This window comes from Vipera ursinii (genome assembly GCF_947247035.1).
Source record: "Vipera ursinii genome assembly, chromosome: 3".
Classification (NCBI taxonomy): Eukaryota; Metazoa; Chordata; class Lepidosauria; order Squamata; family Viperidae; genus Vipera; species Vipera ursinii.
In genome coordinates, this window is record NC_139516.1 from 208,344,858 (window position 1) to 208,370,879 (window position 26,022).

A 26,022-nucleotide genomic window follows, 5' to 3' on the forward strand; every position below is an offset into this window, starting at 1 on the left:
TGTTAAAGGCGGGTTAAAGTGTATTATGTATTTGGTTTTTATATAGTTGATTAATGTTAGTTAGATTATGATTACTATATATTTGTAACCCTGTTATCAGCTTTGGGAAGTGGGGGAGGGGGGGTCTGGGGGGGTTGGGGATGGGATAATGTTGTAACCTTTTATAAAACTTTTCAATAAAAAAAAACTATACAGGTCTTCACATCTCCAACCACACACACCTTTCACATCAGTATGGTATAAATACTCACCAAACATTCATCCCACACCGTTAACAATCACCACATAAGCAAAGCAAATCCATATTTCAGCATTTCTCTACTTCAGTCCTGCACAACAGCAGGCGTTGTTTTTCAACCTTCCCACGGTTTATTATTTCCTTTTCAGTCATTTGGCTTGGCACAAACTTTTATGTACCCTTCTCTCAACATATCAGCACAATTCCTATACAAATCTCTAAAAGCACCTGTCGTTCTCGCCCTCCTGTTGCATCCTACACGAATATGCAAAATAAACATGTAACTTGATTTACAGTGCTCCAGAAGAAAGAGTAATTTTGATTATCTTTGAAGTATTCCTTTTCTAAACAAATGATACTATGAAACTAAAGATAAATGAATTGAGTTCTGGTAGACCAAATTGGAGAAGATAAGGACCCATTACCTCATTAAGGTGTGAGCAGCCTGAAAAATAGTTATTTATTTTGATCACATTAATTCAAGCGACACCTCTATATGTGCATTCCAGATGGCTTGATGGATAGGTTGATAGATTTAACACACGCAATCTTGCTTTGCTAAATTATACTGTTCTACTGCCTAAAAGCAGAAGCTGATGCACAAAAATAGGAGAGAACCAAAAAAAAAAGTAGCAGTGCTTATAATCGTAAATATATGTTAAACAAATTATAAAGTCAACAAAATTGCAGAGAAAGCATCGTTTCTTCTATATGGCATACAATTTAATTCCATCTCTTTTTAAACATTTCATATAATTGAATATAATATTGTTTTTAAAGCTGGTTGTGCTCTTCACAATGCTAAAATCACTTTCTCTTTCCAAAAGGGTGGCGGGAGGCTTTTAGGGCTATGAGGTCATCCCAAAAGATCTTCCCCACATTGGCCTCCATTTTGCTCAATACCTAGCCTTATTCAAAGTATTTACTCAGCTTGTCCACGCCAGAGGAAATTCTCCAAGGCAACTACATATAATCCTTGACTCACGACCCACAAGTGAGCCCAAAATTTCAGTTGTTAAGTGAGACATTGACTAAGTGAGTGTGGACACACTTTACCGCCTTTCTTGCCTCCGTTGTTAAGTGAATCACTGCAACTGGTAAGTCTGTAACCTGGTTGTTAAGTCAATCTGGCTTCCCTCATTGACTTTACTTGTCAGAAGGTCGCGATGTCAATGCTGCTAACATCGGATGTTTTTTGCTTTGACAGCAGATGGAGATGCAACCATTTCCTTCTTTTGCTTTTGCTCTTAGAGTTATATGATGCTGGAAGGAGGAATGTGCATGAGAATTTAGCTAGACATAACAATACTGAACCTAGTGTGAGAACCAAGGGTATTGAAACAAGAGATGATAAAGAATTGGCAGGCTGGAGAGCTGGAGGGGAAGCCCGCATTTCAAACTAATTGGAGAATGTGATTTATGACTGTTAATTGGAGGAGGGAATTGTGCTTGGATACTATGTGCTCAGGGGAGGGGAACTCAGATTTTGGCTTCCATTATGTTAGTGCCAATGCTATGCTACTCAAATCCTTTAAGGTAAACAATGCCTCGAAGCTCTTTGAAGAGTTTCATCTGTCGGAACCATGACACGCAAAAGGTGATCACATGACCTTGGGACACAGCAACGGTCATAAATACGAACCAGTTGCCAAGCATCTGAATTTTGACCAGATGATCACGGGGATGCTGAAAATGTCCTAACTGTGAAAAACAGTCGTAAGTCACTTTTCTCAGTGCCGTTGTAACTTTGAACGGTCATTAAATGATCTGCTGACGAGTACTAGCTTTACATAGACTAAGCAGGCTTGTTATACAGTCCACTGTTCTTCAGCCTACATAGCTCATTTGATGTCATTTATTTCTCTTCATAGAAACAACCCTAGGCCCACAGACTAACGAAGAGATTATCTAATTCCTGTAATCTTCAAAATCTGCTGTTGGAAGAACTTTGCACAGTTGCAACTAGCGTCCTGAACCTATACATAAGCAGCGTTAAAACCTTTTAATTGCAAATTTCTACGGAGACAAAAAAATGCAGCATGAAAAAATAATAATAATAATAATAATGTATCTTCCTAAATCCCTCAGAGTGCTGCAAAGCGCTATGGGGTGGTATATAAATCTATGTGCTGTCGCTCTTTCAGAAGCCTTGGGAACGTATCTGCATTTGATGCCTTTTCCCCAAACCAAACCTATCAACTAACGCTAGAATTCAGCTCTATTGAATACTAAACATCCTGACCGGATGACTGTCCATGAGAGGAGAAACATTAAAAGACAACACAACATACCTGCTACTGCTAAGCTTGTAAGCCGCCCTGAGTCTTCGGAGAAGGGCGGGATATAAATGGAATTAAAATAAATAAAAAATAAAAATACCGAACTTTAGAGTACTCGCTACTGCCATGCGTATCAGCATGAAACTGTCCCCAATACACATGGTAGGGTGGGAAGATACGTAAAAAGCCTGCGTTGTGAACAGGTCTGATGTATAGTTTACACAGACCTATGGGTTAAGTAATAATACTAATAATAAAGTTGGGAGGGACTTTGGAGGTCATTTAGTCCAACCCCCTGCTCAGGCAGGAAACCCTATACCATTTCGGACAAGTGGCTGTCCAGTCTCTTCTTAAAAACTTCCAGTATTGGAACATTCACAGCTTCTGGAGGCAGGTTGTTCCACTGATTAATTGTTCTAACTGTCAGGAAGTTTCTCTTTAGTTCTAGGTTGCTAACGAACAATTAATATGCACCAAGCCAACAACTCGGCGGTGTTGATTTTATACAAATCTTTTTAAAGGGCGCTGTGCAACAATTCCAAAAGGGAAAAGCGATTCAGAACACTTGTGGGCAACACATACATCACACCTGTCAGCAATTCCTTACAGAAGTGTTTGATTCAAGGAGGTGCTGACAGGCACAACATGTGTGCTCACACATACTAAATAGCAGGCAGGAGCATTAGATAGGTTTGCCCCCCTTGAGTTGACCCCAAATACATTTTAAAAGGCGTGATTAAAATACAGCAATAACAACTCCAAATCGTATTTTTCCCTTCAAATCTGGATTGTTATACGGTCCTAATAATTACTAGCTAATAAGAGACATTAGTATTTGAACAAAAGACCTTTGGGAAAAGTCAAAAACTCACATCAAAAAAATATATATAAATGGGAGGCTTCCATATTGTTGTCAAGAAACCTCCACCAAAGTGTGCAATTGGTTGCCAGGAGACAAGCTCGACCCAAACTTTTATTTTCACTGCATCCCCGTTTCTTCCAACTTTTCACGGTTCTAGGTAGACCTTGACAATTCAGCCCCAAATTTCTCTTGCTAAGTGAGACATCTGTTAAGGTGAGTTTTGCCCCGTTTTACAACCTTTCCGGCCACCGTTGTTAAGTGAACCACTGCAGCTGTTAAGTTAGCAACACGGTCGCTCAGTGCGTCTGGCTCCCCCACTGATTTTTGTCAGAAGGTCGCAAAACGGGATCACGGAACCCCCAGAAGACGGCAACGGTCATAAACATGGGGCCTGTTGCCAAGCGTCTGAATTGGGGTCATGTGACCGCGGGGATGCTGCAATGATCTTCAGTGTGTAAAACAGTCATAAATCACTTTTTTCAGGGCCGTTGTAACTTCAAACTTTCACTAAATGAACTGTTGTAAGTCGAGGACTACCTATATTCTATTTACAGCACAGGGAAGATACTATACAAGTCTGTCTGTCTACCTACTACCTATCTATCTATCATACCTCTATCTATCCATCCACCTACCATCTACCTACTATCTATCTATCTAATCTATCAACCATATCTCTCCCTCTCTATCCATCCATCATCCATATCTATCTACCATCTCCGTCTATCTCTCTACCATATCTCTCCCTCTCTTATCCATCCATATCTATCTACCATATCTCTCCCTATCTATCCATCCATATCTATCTATCCATCCATCCCTCTCCCTCTCTATCCATCCATCCATATCTACCCTCTCCATCTCTCTACTTCACTATCTCTACCATATCTCTCCCTCTCTATCCATCCATATCTATCTATCATCTATCTATCTATCTATCTATCTATCTATCTATCTATCTATCTATCTATTATCTATCTATCTATCTATCTATCTATCTATCTATCTATCTATCTATCTATCTATCTATCTATCCATCCATCCATCCACCCACCCACCCACCCACCCACCCACCTATCTAGCTGTGGGTGTGTTTGTATCTATCCATCCTTAATTAAATCACCTAGGGACTTGGAACTGCATAGCAGAAAATCATTTTCCTATTAGAAACGAAGCAAGACGTTGACTGGAAGGATTCGTCGTCAATGAGAGTTCAGTGTAGCTGTGCTGAGCGGACACTGATGAGAGCCCATGTTGCCACGTGGCACTTAAGGTGATTTAAAACCTCAATATGTCTCCAATCTTTTTTGCATCTGCCAATAGCCAACCAGTGGCCCAGTTCAGGAAGACCCAGGCCCTACAGGGTCGCTGTGTGGAATAGGTGGGCTATCTGGTGCCACTCCAGAGCATTGTAATGCGAATTCTGACTGTGCAGGTTCAAGGAGATAACCAACCAGTGTTGTAGTGTGAGCTAGAAGATAGACGTGACAAAGTCAGCTAAGTTCTCTGTGGGTGTCAGTTCAGCCACCCTCCTGGATCGTGGAAGCAGCCAGGGAGATGACCTATGGCGAGTTCCATACTCTGGTGCCCGCTTCTTTCGGCATCCCCTACCCTGAAGGAGGCACTTGGATACTTCCTCTTTAAGAGACCCACCTTCCACTCAATAGTCTTAGGTAACTAACGTCCTGTCTCCAACCTCTCCCTTTTTAGGGAAGGTGATCGGTCTGCGGTTGGTAAGAACTCTAGGTTATCCAGACCCATTTCACTTAGGCTTCTAACCAGGCTTTAGTATAGAAACCACCTTGAACACACTTGTAGTTGCCCTGTGTTAGAGCCAGGGTGGAGGCGTTATGTACAACCTTGTGCTCCTTGATCACTCAATGGCTTTCAGCGGTATCAACTATGGAATTTTCCTGGGCTGCCTCCAGGGCTTGGGAATCTGGGGCACAGTTTTACGGGGGGGGGGGGTGTTACCTCCTTCCTCTAGAGCCAGATTCAGTTACTATTGGTGGGAGGGGGAGAGTCACTCCCTAGCCTGCTTCTTGATGGCGTGCCGCAAGATTCAACTCTCTCTCTCACAGAAACACGCATTTGATGAGGTTATTATTCACTAACCTGGACTTTGGTCTCATTAGCATACTGTGGTGCCCAAGCATGCACTTCTTACAAACAGAAGTGAGGAAATGAACAATTCTGACTAAAAACGGTAGCCTCTCTAGTACCTAGCAGCGGTGGTGGCGCAGTGGTTAGAATGCAGTACTGCAGGGCGACTCTGCCCACTGCCAGCAGTTCGATCCTGACCGGCTCAAAGTCGACTCAGCCTTCCATCCTTCTGAGGTTAGTAAAATGAGGGCCCCAGATTGCTGGGGGCAACAGGCTGACTCTGTAAACCGCTGAGAGAGGGGCTGTAAAGCCTTGTGAAGAGGGTATATAAGTCTAAGTGCTGTTTTCTGTTGCTAAACGTCTCCCTTCTAATATCTTGCAAGATTTCACTTATGTGTTGGGCCCAGTTACCTCACATGACTTCCCAATGAATGTCTGGTGTATGTATATGTATATGTATATGTATGTGTGTGTGTGTATATATATACATATATACATATATACATACATATATATGTTAAATGTTTGTTAAGTATTTAGATTACCTTGCTAGGCCCCAAACATGGGACAAATCTTTATTTCCTGTTTCAGCCTAACCCAAGGCCATCCACAGGCAGTGGTCACAGTAGTGACAGCTCATATTTGTGTAATATTATTTTTTGATTGCTAACAAAGAATTAAGGGAGACTGATATGCATTTCAAACTTATTTGTTCTCATCAGTCAGCCATACCCTTCTGAGATTCGAGGTTAAAACAACTGCCTAATGTGCAATCAGCCCAGGTTCGAATCTCAGAAGGGTATGGCTGACTGATGAGAACAAATAAGTTTGAAATGCATATCAGTCTCCCTTAATTCTTTGTTAGCAATCCAAAAAAAATTATATATACATACATACATACATATACACACACACATACATACACATACACACACACACATATATATGTATATGTATATTTGCACAGCACACAAATGTGCTTCTTTAATTAAAAATACACATAAGGTAAGAACGTTTCTAAATCCACAAGTGCAGGCAGAGAGTGTCATCTTACAGATGGGCAAACAACAGCATCTGAATGCTCGGACTTGGTTTTTTTTATTTATTCAACTTTAGACCTGCATTTCTAGTTGAAAAAGTTACACAGAGTAATTTGTAGTATTTGAAAATACCATTTGAGAAAGTCAAAATCCAATCACTCAGTTTTTGCCACGGTACCTCAGGCAAAGAACAAACAAAGCATGGGTTTGTTCATTTAGCCATTTAATCAATCAAGCTGTTATCACTGTAATAGTTTTTTTAAAAAAAGCTAATCACAGCAGTGGAATAAGCAATGCATATCTAGATTTTTCAACTGGACAGGCTAGTAAATTGCTTTTTGAGAGCACTTTTTCCTCTGTAAAATGACAAAACAACCATAACCAAATAAAGATGTGTTTAGCCATGTTTAAAAAAGAGACAGATTTTCTCAAATAAATGATGGGTCTCTATCTAATTATAATGATTCAGGATTTCCCAATCTGAATCTGATGCAGAGAGGCGAACTTCAAGTTTCTGGAAAATGAGATTGCTGATTACAGAACTCTGGAAGATGTTTGTTTTTTTATTTATTTATTTAGATTCATATCACGTTCATGACTCTGAGCAGCTAACAATTAAGAACGTCTATGATGATTCTCAGTCATCCAGCTCATGGTTGTCCCAAAGGTGCTTTTTCAAAAGATAACTGAAATTCTTTTGGTTTTTTTTCTTCAAGATGGTTTGCTTCCCATCCAAGAAGCTTCTTCAGTTCTGACTGAATGGTGGAGGATGGAAGCGTTGATATTCCTTGCAGTCATCTGGTCATTAGTCCTCTTTCTGATAGTCGTTGAGGCCACTGGGAGGTTTATTCAGCGGTCAGCTGAATAGTGCAAATGGGTTGAGGCCACTGGGAGGTTTATCTGTGCGCTCGGGGTCACCTGAGTAGTGCAAATAGATGTGGAAGGCTCTGCAACCATTTGCACTATTCAGGTGACCCCGAGGGCACAGGTAAACCTCCAAGTGGCCTCAACGACTCTCAGTGCAAACAACCAGAACTGAAGGAGCTCCTGGGATGAGAAGCAAAATGTCTTCCAAGGAAAGACACAAGTCCAGTTGCCTTTTGAAAAAAGCACCTTTGGGACAGGGATTAAGAAGCAGCACTTAAAAAAAAACAACCACCAAGAAACAACCACAAACGTAGAAAACTGCAAGCAAGATAAAAGCAAACTCGCCATACCTCCTACTCCCCAGGCCCAGTGACAGAACCACCTCTTGACCTTACAAAATGGCGACAGGGTTGTGGATCATCCAACTCGGGAATATCCTATTCTGAATGGCAAAAGCCGTCAGGGACAATGCTAGTTTGCTGGGCTTTTCCTAAGAAGCTTGCCCCTTCCGCCAGATCTACTTGGGGGACGGGCAGATATAAATGGGGAGAGATACTCCCTCAAGTTACCTGCCCCCAGGTCACGAAGGGCTTTGTAGGTTAGAACCAGCGCCTTGAACTGAACCCAGATGCATATGGGCAGCCAATGCAGCTCACAGAACAGAAAGGTATCATGCACGGAGCACAATGCAGATCTAACGGCCTGCTCTCCTTGAGCCTGACTTATAACACTCTGTCTCACTTTACGGAGGTTGAGAGTACATATTTAGCCTGTCTATCAATTTAAATTTGTTGCCCAATCTCGGTGCATGTTGGGATCGTTCTCAAACATCAGGGGAAAAAAATGCACCAGCGGATTATCTGAAGATGCTAATTCATAATCATAATCATAATAGTAAAGTTGGAAGGGACCTTGGAGGTCATCTAGTCCAACCCCCTGCTCAGGCAGGAAACCCTAGACCATTTCAGACAAATGGCTGTCCAGTCTCTTCTTAAAAACTTCCAGTTTTGGAGCATTCACAGCTTCTGGAGGCAGGTTGTTCCACTGGTTAATTGTTCTGTCAGGAAGTTAGTTCTAGGTTGCTTCTCTCCTTGATTAGTTTCCATCCGTGGCTTCTTGTCCTGCCTTCAGGGGCTTTGGAGGATAGCTTGACTCCCTCTTCTTTGGGGCAGCCCCTGAGATATTGGAACGCTGCTATCATGTCACCTCTCATCCTTCCCTTCATTAAACTAGACATACCCAATTCCAGCAACCGTTCCTTGTATGTTTTAGCCTCCAGTCCCCTGATCCTCTTTGTTGCTCTTCTCTACACTCTTTCCAGAGTCTCAACATCTTTTTTTACATCATGGTGACCAAACCTGGATGCAGTATTCCAAGTGTGGCCTTACCAAAGCCTTGTAAAGCTGTATTAATACCTCACGTGATCTTGGTTCTACTGAGAATGAGCTTAAGACTATTCAATAGACGCAGGATATAATTACTGAGGGGGGGAAAGTGTGGCGTAGTGATTTGAAGCAGAGAGAACTAGGTCATCAAGTCACCTTGAATAAATAATTCTCTCTTCACCTTCAAACCACTTTGAGAAAGAATTGTGAAAACAGCAGCGGAGGATGACCAAGGATCTTAGTTCCCTAGAGCAGACATGTTAAACCCAAGGCCCGGGGGCCGGATCCGATCCGCAAAGTGGTTTCATGCGGCCCGCGAAGCCATCCTGGAAACTGTGAGGGAACGGCCCCCACTGCCTTGGCCCTGGCCCAGAGACCCTCAGATCTGTCCCACTCCTGCCCAGGCCCCCATAGGCACCCTTGATGTGAACGATGTAGAGCTGGCCACGCCCACCCAGTAGGCCATATGCACTCTAGCCACACCCACCCAGTAGGCCACGCCCACCCAGGCCATATCCACCCGGCCCCCTGAGGGCAACCGCAATGCTGATGCGGCCCTCGGTGAAATTGAGTTTGAAACCCCTGCCCTACAGGAAGCAGAGGAGAAAAATTAAAGCAGCTCTTGATGGATCTCAGATTGCCGTCCGAGATGCCTGCCCTGGAGTGAGACTGCTGAACTTAGTGCCAAAAATCCTAATTCCTGTAGCAGAGGCAGGCTGCCCCCGTGGGTTTGCTTCCACTCGTTCCGAAGGGAAGGCAAGGAAAAGTTCTAAGGCTGCTTGCTTCGGGACGAGTCATCATCTCCTTTCCCACTTTCGGAAGAGAGAAGGTCAAGGTCAAGGTTGAAGGAACCCTTGAGCAGCCTTGATGGGCACTGACTGGTCTCTGAAGTAAGACAGGGCAGGAACCAAAACGCGTCTCTCTCTTCCAAGCGCAAGCCTTTCTGCATTGAGGGAGAGATGCCCTACACTAAAATGTCCTGCCAGCACCTAAAATTGGAACATGTGAAATTTATACACCACCACAATGTGGCATACTTGATGAATAATTTCACCCTAGGGCAGGGGTAGGCAACCTTGGCTCTTTTAGGACTGGTGGACTTCAACTCCCAGAATTCCTGAGCCGGCATGGCTCAGCTTGGAAACCTCTCCCTTTTCCCTCAGCGTGGCTGGCTCAGGAATTCTGGGACTTGAAGTCCACCAGTCCTAAAAGAGCCAAGGCTGCCTACCCCTGACCTAGGCCACTTTATGACTCCTGGACTTCAACTCCCAGAATTCCTGAGCCAGCCACGCTGAGGGAAAAAGGGAGAGGTTTCCAAGCTGAGCCATGCTGGCTCAGGAATTCTGGGAGTTGAAGTCCACCAGTCATAAAAGAGCCAAGGCTGCCTACCCCTGGCCTAGGCCACTTTATGACTCCTGGACTTCAACTCCCAGAATTCCTGAGCCAGCCGTGCTGAGGGGAAAGGGAGAGGTTTCCAAGCTGAGCTATGCTGGCTCAGGAATTCTGGGAGTTGAAGTCCACCAGTCATAAAAGAGATAAGGTTGCCTACCCCTGGACTAGGGAGTTAAAAAGGTCCTTGATGGCCTTCCTCATCTTTAACCTCCAATTACGTTATAAACTAAGCACTGCCATATATCTCAGGGGCTGCCACAAAGAAGAGGGACTCAAGCTATTCTCCAAAGCACCTGAAGGCAGGACAAGAAGCAATGGATGGAAACTGACCATGTTTGGTCAGTTAATGGTCCTGTTAATGACCATTTGAAGGTATGATGTGCTGAAAAAATACCTTTAGGACTTCTCATCCAAGAAGCTTCTTCAGTACAGGTTAGAAGAAGCTGAAGAAGCTTCATGGATGAGAAGCCAACACAGTGCTAGGAGGCATTAACAGAGGGACTGAATCAAGATCATGTGAAGTGTTAGTACCACTTTACAATGTCTTGGTAAGGCCACACTTGGAATCCGGCATCCAGTTTTGGTCACCACAATGTAAAAAAGATGTTGAGACTCTAGAAAGAGTGCAAAGAAGAGCAACAAAGATGATTAGGGGACTGGAGGCTAAAACATATAAGGAACGGCTGCTGGAATTGAGTAGAGCCTTGGTGGCGCAGTGGGCTAATGCCTCAAGTAACACCAGCTGCCTGCAATTAGTGCAGGTTCGCATCCCACCAGGCTCAAGGTTGACTCAGCCTTCCATCCTTCCGAGGTAGGTAAAATGAGGACCCAGATTGTTGGGGGCAATTAAGCTGACTTTGTAATAATGCCGCTTGGGGTGTGTGTGTGTGAAAGCCCTAATAAGCAGGCATATACATAGAATGAAGGCTACTGCTAAGCTTGTAAGCCGCCCTGAGTCTTCGGAGAAGGGCGGGATATAAATGGAATTAAAATAAAAATAAAAAAATAAATGTCTAGTCTAATGAAGAGAAGGACGAGGGGGGACATGATAGCAGCCTTACAATCTCTCAGGGGCTGCCCCAAACAAGAGGGAGTCAAGCTATCCTCCAAAGCGCCTGACATTGAGAACAATTAACCAGAGGAACCACCTGCCTCCAGAAGCGGTGAATGCTCCAACACTGGAGTTTTTTAAGAAGAGACTGGACAGCCACTTGTCTGAAATGGTATAGGGTTTCCTGCCTGAGCAGAGGTTTGGACTAGAGGACCTCCAAGGTCCCTTCCTCCTCCTCCTCCTCCTCCTCCTCCTCCTCCTCCTCCTCCTCCTCCTCCTCCTCCTCCTCCTCATTATTATTATTATTATTATTATTATTATTATTATTATTATTATTATTATTATTATTATTATTATTTTCTTGCTGTCTGTTGGCATGGGAAAAGATAAATGCTTGGACAACTGCCTGGGGGAAGACTACGAACTGTCCTCGATTTACCTGAACGTCTTTCCCCTACTTTTCAGCCTAAAATTAACACAAGCATCATCTTTGCTTTAGATTTATCTGAAAAGAAGCGATGCAGTGATACTTAGCTATTGACTACGACATGGATGTACTTTTATACAACACGGCATTTGGTTGGCTACCTTACGTTTCAGTAAGAAACTATCTGGGCAACAGAACGCAGCCCAAGTTTTTGTGCAAACTTTGGTTTTTCAGTCGGCGTCTATCACCATCTCCACAATCACAAGCAAGACTGAGGTTCGCCCTCTTCAGAAAGCCAGCCACGCGTTCCCTTTGCACCAGCTATATAAACCTACTCGCCAACTTTTGAGTCAAGCACTTTACGTAGCCTGCCCACCCCACCCCACCCCACCCCCGGCCAATACAATTTTAAAAAACTATTTATTCAAGGACATTGAAATATATGGAAAATCCATTAGGGTGAATGGGGGCCGCTTTCTCAACGAAGAAATGAAGTGAACAATAATTCCCATTCAATGGCTCTCTACGCCGAAGACAGAAAAATGTTTCTAATCATGAGGTGAGTGCAGGGGGGGGGGGAATAATAATGACACGACCAGAATACGGCCCCTTTGTTCGCAATTTCATGCCCATCCACCTCTCAACGGCACCGATTTTCGGTTCACACATGCATAAAAAAAAAACGCTGGGAAAATTCATGCCAGATCAGAAACAGGTTTTTTAAAAAATAGATAGATAGATAGATAGATAGATAGATAGATAGATAGATAGATAGATAAATAAATAAATCCTAGAAAGTTCGGGTACCTTTAGCCCAGCATATTGGAAATGGGCTACAGCCACTCCTCTCCATGTACGTAACACCTGCCCGTTTGCGGGCCTGCTGCCCGGACAAATCCAACAGCCACATACACACAATCGTGCGGGGTGTGGGGGTGTGGGGGTGTCGTGCCAGGCTCTCCGGCGGCGTGACGATGATCCAATTCAGCCCTCTCCTGTAGGATTGACTCCTGGGGGGAGGGGGGAGTCTGCCCCTTGAATGGACTCGGCGACAGGAGCAGGAGGAATTCCCGGTTAGTCTCTTGTTTGTTTCACTTTGGCGCAGAGGGGTCAGCCGAAATTCAGGAGAACCTTTCCTTCTTCCACCACCACCACCACCACCACCCCACCCAGCAGCCAGCCCCCTTCCTCGGCGATCCGGCAGCAAGGAGGCTGTAAGGCAAGAGAGTCTTTCCCAGCCTGGTTTCCAGAGGAGGCCACAGACAAGCAAGGAGAAGGAAGGCAGGCAACCAGCCGCAATGTGACTGCCAGTGTCTCTATTCCTAGATTCATTGGAAAGGAGTGGGGGGGGGGGTTGAGGGAGAGGAGGGAGGGGGGGAGTGGAAGGGAGGAGGGGAGGCGATTAGCGACAGCCTTATTAATATGCTAATCTCACCCTTCTGTTCAATTCACACAAGCAGCCTCCCTGTTTTTAGGAAACTTGACAGCCCCATTCTACAACTGACCCCGGGAGGGAGTTTCCTGGAGCTGGATCCGGAACCACACTCGCTTTTCAATCTGCGCCTCTGGTTCCTGACGGGCTTTTTACCGGACGACGGACGGGCGACTGGCGAGAAAGATGGCCAGGGGGGGAGGGAGGGAAGGGGGGGGGGTCAGGGAAATGATTCACTGATGGGAATGTGGAGAGAAGTCTGCCATAAACCTGGGAAGGCTGAACTCCCCTCTTAGCTGGAGTTCGTTTGAAAGTGAGTCAAGCTGCCAACTGCATTCCTTTCCGAGCATTGCAACAGGGGGTCTTTCAGACTTGGCCCTTGGATGACTTGTGGGCTTCAAGTACCCAGAGTTCCTCAGCCAGCCAGCCGTGCCTGGCTGAGGAATTCTGGGAGTTGAAGTCCACAAGTCGTCAAAGGGCCAGGTTTGAAGATCGCCTCCCCCCCTGCCCTTTATATGACTTGTGGCCTTCAACTCCCAGAATTGCCTGGCTGAGGAATTCTGGGAGTTGAAGGCCACAAGTCATCAAAGGGCCAAGTTTGAAGACCACCACCCCCCGCCCTTTATATGACTTGTGGCCTTCAACTCCCACAATTGCCTGGCTGAGGAATTCTGGGAATTGAAATCCAGAAGTCATCAAAGGGCCAAGTTTGAAGACCCCTGCCCTTTGATGACTTGTGGACTTCAACTCCCAGAATTCCTCAGCCAGCTTGCCTGGCTGAGGAATTCTGGGAATTGAAGTCCACAAGTCATCAAAGGGCCAAGTTTGAAGACCCCTGCCCTTTGATGACTTGTGGACTTCAACTCCCAGAATTCCTCAGCCAGCTTGCCTGGCTGAGGAATTCTGGGAATTGAAGTCCACAAGTCATCAAAGGGCCAGGTTTGAAGACCCCTGCCTTTATATGACTTGTGGCCTTCAACTCCCAGAATTGCCTGGCTGAGGAATTCTGGGAATTGAAATCCACAAGTCATCAAAGGGCCAAGTTTGAAGACCCCTGCCCTTTGATGACTTGTGGACTTGAACTCCCAGAATTCCTCAGCCAGCTTGCCTGGCTGAGGAATTCTGGGAATTGAAGTCCACAAGTCATCAAAGGGCCAAGTTTGAAGACCCCTGTTCTAGACCAAGGGGTGTCGAACCTTCGGCAGCTTGAAGACCTGTGGACTTCAACTCCCAGAATGCCCCAGCCAGCCATTCCCTCCCAGGAATTCTGGGAGTTGAAATCCACAGGTCTTAAAGCTGCCCAAGGTTGGACACTCTTGCACTAGACTATGTAGTTATTTTGAAATACTTTCAGAATTTTAAAATACTACAGAAATATAAGAAAGTGGCTGTTTTTTTTAAAAAAAAATTCAACAAAATACATGCAATAAGAAATTATATCAGGGGTCTTCAAACTTGGCCCTTTTATGACTTGTGGACTTCAACTCCCAGAATTCCTCAGCCAGGCATGCTGGCTGAGGAATTCTGGGAGTTGAAGTCCACGAGTCATAAAAGGGCCAAGTTTGAAGACCCCTGAATTATATGCATGGAAAATGGGATAACAGGGGTTTTATTTTTAAGTATCCCGTCTTTATTTTTGAGAGCAACCATTGTTTAAAATGTAATAAAGCCAGTAAAGGTCAAGTATTACTTGCGTGTAGCATAAACATTAAGATATATTTCATTTTCTTTAGGACAAGCATAGGTTTGCAGAATGCTAATGGTAAATTATCTATGTATATGCAAATCAGAATTTGATTCCCAAAATATCTGGTTTGTTCTTATCAAAAAGTATTCTGATAACTGAGGGATTCAAGCAGCTTTCTTTTCTAGGCACCCAAAGTATTTTCTCCAAGTATACCTATTACAGAGCTATAACAGTTAACTGTCTTTTTTTCTTGCTCAAAATATGTGAACAATGCTTTCCAGGTAAGATAAAATTGTTGGCGATGCACAACAGATTGTTTTATTTGATTAATGATCATTTATTGAGCTTGAAACCACAATCTGGTTTCAAAACAGAGGCAGCTTCTATTTAACATCTATGCAAATTCACTTTTCCCCCCTCTATATTTATCCAGTTAGCGTTCAGTGGCTGCTGCTATCTTTCAGTTGAGTGAAAGCCAGAATATAAGCAATCGTATGCGAGACAATTATGCCTCTTGCAACACAGATGGGTCCTCAGTGGCAACCTGCTTAGCACCTGCTTAGCACGGCCACAAACCAGCTTCAGCTTAAATAAGATGTCGAGCATTTAGAGTTTCAATTTCTAAGGCTGCCCACCATAAAACTTTTACACTGGAAGCTTGGAAAGGGTTAACAGGATTACCGTAAGCGGTTCAAAAGACAGGAATCCAAACTGCCCTGCAGGGCTGGGAGAAGGAGGAAGCACAAATAAGCAAATTGACTTAATGGCCGATTCACACATGCTAAACCTGTTCCTGTGGGAAGAGCTTGGTTTTTTAAGGATCTTTTAAAGGACAACAGGATTGAAGCTATGTGGAGGTGGGGGTGGATTTTGCCCCAAGATGCTGCCACAGAATATTCTACGCAGGGGTAGGCAACCTTGGCTCTTCTATGACTGGTGGACTTCAACTCCCAGAATCCCTGAGCCAGCATGGCTCAGCTTGGAAACCTCTCCCTTTTCCCTCAGCATGGCTGGCTCAGGAATTCTGGGAGTTGAAGTCCAGGAGTCATAAAGTGGCCTAGGCCAGGGGTAGGCAACCTTGGTTCTTTTATGACTCGTGGACTTCAACTCCCAGAATTCCTGAGCCAGCATGGGTCAGCTTGGAAACCTCTCCCTTTTCCCTCAGCGTGGCTGGCTCAGGAATTCTGGGAGTTGAAGTCCATGTCATGAAGCGGCCTAGGCCTAGCCAGAAGTAGGCAGCCTTGGCTCTTCTATGACTCGTGGACTTCAACTCCCAGAATTCCTGAGCCAGCTTGGCTCAGCTTGGCAACCTCTCCCTTTTCCCTCAGCATGGCTGGCTCAGGAATTCTGGGAGTTGAAGTCCATGAGTCGTAAAAGAGCCAAGGTTACCTACCCCTGGACTATGGGAACATCAAGGTTATATAGTTCTTTGGATTCAAGGGGAACAAATGGCATTGGGGAGAATAATTTTTGTACTCTGTATTTTTATATGTGCCCTGTTCACCGCCCTGAGTCCTTCGGGAGAAGGGCGGTATACAAATATAATAAAATAAATAAATAAAATAAATAAATAGGGCTCCAGATGTAGCTCCCACTGGACAATCCTTAAGCCGAAAGTCTCTTCTCCCAGGTTCACACGGATGCTGCACAAGGAAACAACACAGCTGCTTTAAAGAGTTATGGATAGTGCTACATGGGCTGACTCCAAAGCACCTTTTTCTTTCCAACCAGAAGCGCCACACGGTGCTAAATATGAGTTAAACTTCCCTAAGAGGAGAAAGATGCAAGGCAGGGTAGAAGTAACAAAAACAAGAATCCACCGCGGGTCAAATGTTGGAATAATTTACTCTTTTCAAACTAAGGTTTTTGCTCGATAACCGTTCCGCGATATTAATTTCACAGTACCGAAAAGGGCGACGTTGCCTACGTGTTTCGGAAGCAAAGCTCTTTTTGACTTTTTGTTTGCGTTTTTCAATTAGACTAACTTTACCTTTCTTTCCTTCTCTCTAGAAAACAGTCTTTATTTCTATCAAATAACTACTCTCGCAATGAGCTTCCAGAAATAGCACGCCAAGTTTTTAATATTGAAGATTGTGGCCAACGGCTAATGAAGATAGTAATTCAGACGGCCTTCAAACAGATGCAGCCACAATTGTATTTATTTTTGCTAATGTTTTTATGCTGTGTGTGTGTGTGTGTGTGAGAGAGAGAGAGAGAGAGAGAGGAGGGGGGAAGGGAGGGAAGGAGGGGGGAAAGGGAGAGGGAGAGGGGGAGAGAGAGAGGGAGGGAAGGAGCGAGGGGGAAAGGGGGAGGGGGAGAGAGAGAGGAAGGGAGGGAGGGGAGAGGGATGGAAAGGAGGGAGGGAGGGGAGGAAGGAGAGGAGGGGGAGAGGGGGAGAGAGAGAGATGGATGGAGGGAAGGAGAGGGGGAAAGGAGGGAGGGAGAGAGGAAGGGAGGGAGGGAGGGGGAAAGGGGGAGGGAAAGGGAGGGAGGGGGAAAGGGGGACGGGGAGAGAGAAAGGGAGGGAGGGAAGGAGAGAGGGGGAATGGGGGAGGGAGAGAGAGAAAAAGGGAGGGAGGGGAGGGGGAAAGGGAGGGAAGGAGGGGGAAAGGGAGAAGGGGAGGGAGGGAAGGAGAGAGGGGAAAGGGGGAGGGGGAGAGAGAGGAAGGGAGGGAACAGAGAGAGGGAGGGAGAGAAGGAGGGGAGGAAGGGGAGAGAGGGAAGGAGGGAAGGAGAGAGGGGAAAGGGGGAGGGGGAGAGAGAGGAAGGGAGGGAGGGAAGGAGAGAGGGGGAACGGGGGAGGGAGAGAGAGAAAAAGGGAGGGAGGGAGGGGGAGGGAGGGGAGAGGGGAAAGGGAGAGGGGGAGAGAGAGGAAGGGAGGGAACAGAGAGAGGGAGGGAGAGAAGGAGGGGAGGAGGCGGAGAGAGGGAGGGAGGGAAGGAGAGAGGGGGAAAGGAGGAGGGAGAGAGGAAGGGAGAGGGGGAGGGGGAGAGGGAGAGGGAGGGAGAGAAATGGAGGGAGAGGGAAAGGGGGAGAGAGTGAGAGGAAGGGGGGAGAGGGAGAGGGGGAGAGAGAGGGAAGGAGGGAAGGAAGGGGAGAGGGAGAAGGAGAAGGAGAGAGACCAATTTGCCAGAATGTTGGCCACATGGTTCACAACACCCTGGCTGGCACTGGCTGCCACGCTTCCAAATGAAGCTTTACAACACAGCCACCTGCCATGTTTATTTTCCAAGAAAGCGCGTGGGGCCATGTGGAATCCAACGTATTCCCGAAATTAAGATAATGCAGCAGACTGACATTTAAAATTTCCTTTTAAAAAAAAAAAGAAAAAGTGGGGCTGAGGGGTCTGCTGAGATCGTGAGCGATGAGGAAGGATCGCAGGCAGAGAGACCCAACAGGCAGCAAAACAGAAGCCCGTCTGTCATCCTGTGTGGTATGCCTGATTTGCACGGGGTCATTCAGTCCATAAACGAGACCCCAGAAAGAATTCAGGTTCCCTCAATGGCTTGAGGAAATAATCCGATTCCACCACCACCACCCCAAACACACACACATTGTATCTAGAAATCTAAAATCATTCTTTGGGGTTAAAATTCATCCACGTTCCAAGTGTAAAAGTTGGCCACCAGCGTCGGGCGTAAAAAGGAACGCTCTAAAGACCTGGCAGTGAATCCCCATTTATGTAGTATCTCTTTCACATCGCATCTTCTTAACATCTATTCGCATCTATTCACAGCCTTCAAGGCAGCAGCCAGGAGGGGATAAGCTCTCTGTACAAATCTCACGACTTTTCCGGGGTTGAAAATTTGCCTGCTTCAACACAGAGAAGGCGGAGCTGGCTCGGAGGAGGTAGACAGGGTCCAATGGGTATTTGACGTTGACTGGGAGTTAGCAGCGTTCGATGGAAAGGAGGAGGAATTCGTTATTCGTTCCCTTGCTCTCTGGTGGTAACGCTGTCTTAGACCGATCTTCAAAAGGCAGCCCCATCTGACATTCATCTAATGTAGGAGACACCCGAACATGGGAAACGGTGGCTTATCTCTGCCCAACAGGAGTCATGATCAGCATGAGAGCAGCAGCAGACGGGAGGACAGGGTGCCCGGGGAGAGGGCACCACAAATAACCCAAATACAAAAGGGTCAGAACTTGAGTCCTGATCGCTAACATCGCTGCATGACCATCACAAGAAAGACCATATACACAGGTAAAGTAGAGGGGCTTCCTTGCTCAATAGTAGTAACTGTGAGAGGGATCTCGGAGCCCTAGTGGACAATCACTTAGATATGAGCCAGCCGTGTGCTGCAGCTGCCAAAAGAGCCAACATAGTGCTAGGCTGCATTAACAGAGGGAGAGAATCAAGATCACGTGAAGTGTTAATATCACTTTACAATGCCTTGGTAAGGCCACACTTGGAATACCGCATCCAGTTGTGGTCACCACAATATTAAAAAAAAAAGATGTCAAGACTTTGGAAAGAGTGCAGAGAAGAACAACAAAGATGATTGGGGGACTGAAGGCTAAAACATATGAAGAATTGGGTATGTGTAGTTTAATGAAAAGACGGACTAGTGGGGTGACATGTTAGCAGTGTTCCAGTATCTCAGGGGCTGCCCCAAAGAAGAGGGAGTCAAGCTGTTCTCCAAAGCGCCTGGACAAGAAGCAAGGATGGAAACTAACCAAAGAGAGAAGCAACCTAGAACTAAGGAGAAATTTCCTGACAGAACAATTAACCAGAGGAACAACCTGCCTCCAGAAGCTGTGAATGCTCCAACACTGGGAATTTTTAAAAGACTGGACAGCCATTTGTCTCAAATGGTAGGATTTTCTGCCTGAGCAGGGGGTTGGATTAGATGCACCTCCAAGGTCCCTTCCAACTTTATTATTATTAAATCATAAAAGATACCTACAGATTCCCAAGTAATACTCACAATCATTTAACATTCACAATCTTTTATCATTTAAAACGAATCCAAGCCTCTCAAAGAAATAACTCTTCACCGTGTCATTTTCCAAGAGGTACAGACAAAACCTGAACATATGCATAACCAAGGTAGGGAATGAACAGTTCATTCACAAAGGGCATTTGATTTTTTTGTCACAATCAAATATTTAAGAAAAGAATAAGCATGATACATTTTTATGATGTGCAAAACGTAAAAACATGTATAGGTTTCAAACTTCCGCTTTTTTGTGCTTCGACAAATTTGTGATATTTATAAGCTTTTACACTCCGTTAGAAGCCATACTGCATTTCAATTTGGCAAGCTGGATAATATATTGTACATATAAGAACAACCCCTTTTTATAGTCAACAGGCTGGAAAAACCCAACCAAATTTATTTACAAAGAAATCAAAAGTTCAAACAAGAGTTAAACCAAAAGTTCAAACAAGAGTTAAATAGGAATAACAGACCAGGACTCTAGCAGAAGATCTTCAAACGGTTGCCTTCAGCAACCAGCACCTCCCACACCTTCCCCTTTTATCAGCAGTCCCAAGGCGTGGCTTCTCATTGCCTTCTCCTCCTCTCACCGAGTTGCCTCATTGCCTTTCTCTGTTCTGCTCTGCTGGATTGTTTCCTGCTCCTAGCGTCCCTGAATAGATCCAGCTGTGAATCATCTACGTCCAATACCTCGTGCTCACATGGCTGAGTCTGATGAGGAACATGATGGGAGGGGCCAGGCTGAGAGTCCTTCAGTGCATCAGAGCCTCCCTCTGACACCAAAGGCTCTCCAAACCCCTCCTCCTCCTCTTCAGAATCATCCGACTCAGCTGCCGGTATCACAGGCTGACACTGAATCACAACAAGGGTCTCCTGCTTGAGCTGGACTAGAAGACCTCCAAGGGCCCTTCCAACTCCATTCTGTAACTGTAACTAGCTTGTCTCAAAATCACTGTGCAACTATCCTCTGATCAATGATGCAGTCTTCCTACCCCGCTTCTTCTTTCCCCCTTTCAAAGCATTTCTCTGCATTCTACTAAAGTATCTGGTGGCTCCTTCTATTTCCACTGCAATCTGTTATCTGGTTCTACAAGAGGCAAGTTCTTTTTAAAAATCACAGTGCCTGACCCACATTTGCATACAGGAGCAGGCAGTTCCTCAACTTACAACTATTCATTTAGTGACTGTTCAAAGGTACAAGGGCACTGGAAAAAAAGCAACTTACAACCGGTTTTCCACACTTACAACCGCCACAGCATCCTCAGGGTCACCTGATCAAATGTCACACGCTTGGAAACCGGCATGTAGTTGTGAAGGTTGCAGCATCCTGGGGTCATAGGGTCACCATCTGTGACCTTCCCAGCCGGCTTCTGACAAGCAAAGGCAATGAGGGAAACACGGGCTCTCCTTGATGCTCTTTGAGCTTGGCTGTTTTCATGACATTTCCATCCAAACTAGGTAACATAATCAGCCCTCCAGATGTATCACACAGTATTTCCCAACATCGTCAATCCAACACATCTGGAGGAATCTGAATTAAGCCACAATCTCACTTTAAAAAGATCCTTGCAGTTCCAACATTTTACATCCAATCCTGGTTATATCTGTAACTGAACTTCTGACAGTCCAATCAGGGAAGGTCTGAATCATAGAACAGAGCTGGAAGGGACCTTGGAGGTCTTCTAGTTCAGCCCCCTGCTCAAAAGCAGGAGAACCTATAGCATCTCAGACAGGTAATTGTCCTGTCTCTTCTTAAAAATTTCCAGTGATGGAGGCGTGATGAATCATGTCCTATATACAATATACATTTGAATTAAGCAAAGCACGGCAACATCATTACACTTCTATTTATTAGCGGTGTTAGCTCATGAAATTCCTATAATCTCTATTTGGGGCTTTTTAAAATCTCATCAGTTTCTGAAAGCAAACTTTGTGAGTGCCTCGTGTGCGCAGGGGAACAGCTGCTACCTCACAATTACTGATTATACCCGACTGAATTGAGGTAAGACACCCAATTACTTTTCTGAACCATTCTGGGTTCCACGTTCTTGTCAGCAACCAGCCCCTGAGGTCAAGTACCTTCACCAAGCAGAATCATTAACAGATGGTGCAGCAACCAACCACTTAGAGCAAAATAAAATAAAATAATAAAATAAAATAATAAAATAATAAAATAAAATAAAATAAAATAAAATAATAAAATAAAATAAATAAAATAATAAAATAAAATAAAAAAATAAAATAAAATAAAATAAAATAAAATAAAATAATAAAATAAAATAAAATAATAAAATAATAAAATAAAATAAAATAATAAAATAAAGTAATAAAATAAAATAAAATAAAATAAAATAATAAAATAAAATAAAATAAAATAAGTAAATAAAATAATAAAATAAAATAAAATAAAATAAAATAAAATAAAATAAAATAAAATAAAATAAAATATAATCAGAACTTGGAAAAACTCGGGGCTGCAACGGAGCACTGAGATGGCTACAGAAAAATTGATAAGAGGGAGGAGGAAAGGAAGTTTTCTCTGAAGGCAACAGAACTTTTAATATATTTTGTCAGCGCGGAATGTTAAAAATGGGGACAGAGACGTTTTTATTTGTTTTACATTCGAGACAATTGAGAGCTACAGCAGGTGCATCTTGGCAGAGGCCCCGTGTTTATGGTATAATAAACATAAATATCGTGGTCCCCCCCCCAGTGGGATTTTCTTCCCCAGCTGCTGTGTGAAACCGGCTAACAATGGAAGAGGAAAAAAGACGTCAGTTGTAAATTAAATATTGGGAAAGTATCGGTTTCTGACATATAGAAGATGTATTATCACTTATATATTCATTACAAATGAACACACCCGTTAGTTTGTTAATCTGCGGGAAGTACCCTCATATGCTTAGCTTTACATTTATTATAGTACACTTAGCATTTATCCCCCCCCCCTTTATGGAGCAATGAATCCAATGCCTGTTGTTGATTGCTAAATTTGTCCTGTCTACGGTGAAGTATGCCAAGCTAAATAAGCTAAGGCTGAAAGAGAAAAATCACAATTTGTTGTGGGAATTCGTGAATTCAGTTCAGGCATGCATGCTATACCCAGTTTAACCAGTCATTTTAATGCCAGGTTTAATCCCTCGTAAATGAAAGCGTTCAAACAAACATCCAAAGAATACGATTGCTCTGGACCTCCGAATTTTACTCTCGTTCGCCACAAAGACCATTATCTGGTTTAACCCTACGTTTTAAACCAAAGGTGCTTTTTTCCAAAAGGCAACAGGACTTTCTTGGTTGTTGTTTTTTTTCTTTGAAAATGTTTCACTTCTCATCCAAGACGTTTCTTCAGATCATGGACCAGGAGGGAAAGTCCAACTGATTTTGGAAAAGCCCCCTTGGGACAACTATGACCTGGATGATTGAAAAAACATACATTTTGGATTTCATCTAGGGCGCTATCTCTACTGGGAATTCTCAACCAAGACCTTATGTATTTACTGACTGCCTAACCCTAAACAGCTAATAATAAGACACAGAGTTTTGAATAATATTATGACAAAGGGCATAAAGGCCCAAATGATGGCTATCTCTCATCAGCCAGAACCAAAGTCACGTGAGAACGTGGATCTTTCATACATTTCTTCCCCAGCCGTCTTTGCTCTGAATCTGCTAGCCAACACAAGCATTAGAAAGAGGGAAAATCCAGATCAATCACATGTCCTAAGCGTACCATTCCTGGCAAATAGATGGGGAAGAAATGGAGGTAGTGACAGATTTTATTTTCCTGGGCTCCAGGACAGGGACTGCAGCCAAGAAATTAAAAGACGCTTGCTCCTGGAGAGGAAAGCCATGGCAAATCTAGACAGCACACTAAAAAGCAGAGACATCACCCTGCCAACAAAAGCGCGTATAGTCAAGGCTGTGGTCTTCCCAGTTGCAATGTATGGACTATAAGAAAGGCTTAGCGCCAAAGAATTGAGGCCTTCAAACTCTGGTGCTGGAGAAGACTCCTGCGAGTCCCTTGGACTGCAAGGCGATCCAACCGGTCAGTCCTAGAGGAGATCAACCCTGACTGCTCTTTAGAAGGCCAGATCCTGAAGCTGAAACTCAAATACTTTGGCCACCTAATGAGAAGGAAGGACTCACTGGAGAAGAGCCTAATGCTGGGAAAGATTGAGGGCAATAGAAGAAGGGGATGATGGAGAATGAGGTGGCTGGATGGAGTCACTGAAGCAGAAGGCGTGAGCTTAAATGGACTCCAGAAGGCGGTAGAGGACAGGAAGGCCTGGAGGAACGTTGTCCATGGGGTCGCGAGGGGTCAGACACGACTTTGCAACTAACAACAACAAAGCATACCACCTTCTTGCTAACATCTTAACTGTTATCAAAAGTTATCTCGACTGAAGAATTTTTACACATGAGTAGCAGATAATATTAAAGTATCAGCCCAGATAATACTTTATGTAACTGTCTCTGGGAGATCGTTTCTGGCGGTTTTAAGAAACTATAATACTTTCTGCTGAAATACTTTCTGCATGGCAGGCTTTTGGGCAAAATAAATGTGATTTTACTATTTCATTCATCCCTATTAATGAGCCAGCTTTCATTTAAACTTCTTAAGAGTAATTTAAAAACCAGCAGGAAAAACATTATTAGACACAGACACCACAATGTCACTCACGTCACTGCAGAAATTAGATGCTAATTTTTCCTGCAAGTTCTACGTTCAAAGTACTTCAAATAACAATTAGCATAATAGCTAATAGTAACACAGAGAGGTTCATGAATGTACAGTTTCAGTTTAATCTGATGTCCTATTTTTTTATATTTGGAAAGCTTATTATGTTTTATGACATTAAATTCACTTGGGGGCAGGGCAGCGCTAGCAATGGTGGGATGGTCAGGGCGGCGCTAGCGCGTGTGCAAGTGCACTGGCCATCTATTCACGCGGCCCGGTGGCCAAGCGGCCTCGGCCTCATAGTGGGCTGTAGCCCACAGGTTAGGGACCCGATTTATTGAATATGCTACTTAATTATTCACAACATAAAAATCATAACAACTAACAGCTAGAAGCAATCTGTTCCCATTAATACACCACGTTAGGGTTAGACTTTGGTTTGCTCACAGTATTGTGTGTAAAGATTTTTTACTGCTCAGTGTCGTGTATTATTTTTTAATGAATTGAGTACTGATATCAAGTCATTGTGAAATTCTATTCTTTCATGCCACAGTAAAGGCAAAACTGCTTTATTTAACAAGAACAACAAAAAATGAATAAAATCAACTGTTTGCCCAGCCTAACCCATCTGTAAATAAAGCAGACAGGACACTGTTTTCCATGTGATAAAGCTTAAATTTCCATGTCTTCCTACTGAAAAACATTACACTGTAATATTTATTATTACAGTATTTAACTTCAGTCAATCACAGACTACCCTGGAATTATAATTTACACATTGGCATAAAACAGAAGACAGATATGATGGATGACATCTGTTCTAGTTTATTAGTCCCTGGTCCCCAGAACCGAGAGGAGTGAACAAGATTATTTGGTGTCAAGTTCCTTTTGAGGAGTTTCAAAGTCCTTGAAAAGGAAAAGAGAGCAAATGTCATACTTACAGTAGCACATATATTTCTCTCATCTTGCGCTTCTTACCAAAGAATGCAAGAAAATAGCCAGGGGGGGAATGGAGGCTGTTTACATTTAAGTCTTCACAAATTAAACTTTACTACAGAACTTGCTGGGAAGTAAATACAACATTAAAATATGTTAATGAATGAAACCACCTTCACAATCTGCGAATAAAACAGGTCTGCGTGCACACACAAAACAATTTTGAGGTCCATTTGTTGCACCATTTCATCCAAACTGAAATGTTCCAATAAAAACTCCTGCATACATTTTTGTGATGAATCAAAGACTGAAGTACAACAGAACTGCAAAGTGTGCTTTTCTTTAAATAAAGAATATACCCTTAAATTGAAAAGGCAACAGATAAAATATAGAGGTTTTTAGTTGACTATTCCAAAGGTACATTCTGTAGTGGTAAAACAATCTATTTTGTGTTAATAATTAATATTGGCTGGACCAATATTACAGTACAGTACATTACAGTAGCATTCGGGCTCGGACATCCAGATTGTGTAACAGTTTCTTCCTACAAGCCATTAGAATTCTCAACACGAAGAAACTGGAACTATAAATACTTGTATTTGTAGTTTTTTTTAAAGTTTTTAGTTTAGAGTTATGTGTAGTTTGTCTTCTGTTCTTTTTTTGATTCGTGTTGTCTGATGTAGCACCTTGGTGCTGGGGAAACGC

General features: G+C 43.8%; 1 protein-coding gene across 7 annotated transcripts in view; it reads right to left on the reverse strand.

Annotated features, from left to right (window-relative positions):
* The window catches only part of PTK2 (protein tyrosine kinase 2), a 268,019-nt gene that overhangs the window by 152,064 nt on the left and 89,933 nt on the right, over positions 1–26,022 (reverse strand). For 3 of the 7 annotated variants that reach the window (XM_083360048.1, XM_083360042.1, XM_083360043.1), the window contains exon 1: positions 12,452–12,628. The exons of the other annotated variants lie outside the window; for them this stretch is intronic. In XM_083360048.1, coding sequence (XP_083216174.1) covers positions 12,452–12,554 — 103 coding nt within the window. In that variant the 5' untranslated portion in view covers positions 12,555–12,628. Of the gene's footprint in view, positions 1–12,451; positions 12,629–26,022 lie in introns of those variants that run through there. 7 annotated transcript variants of the gene reach the window in all.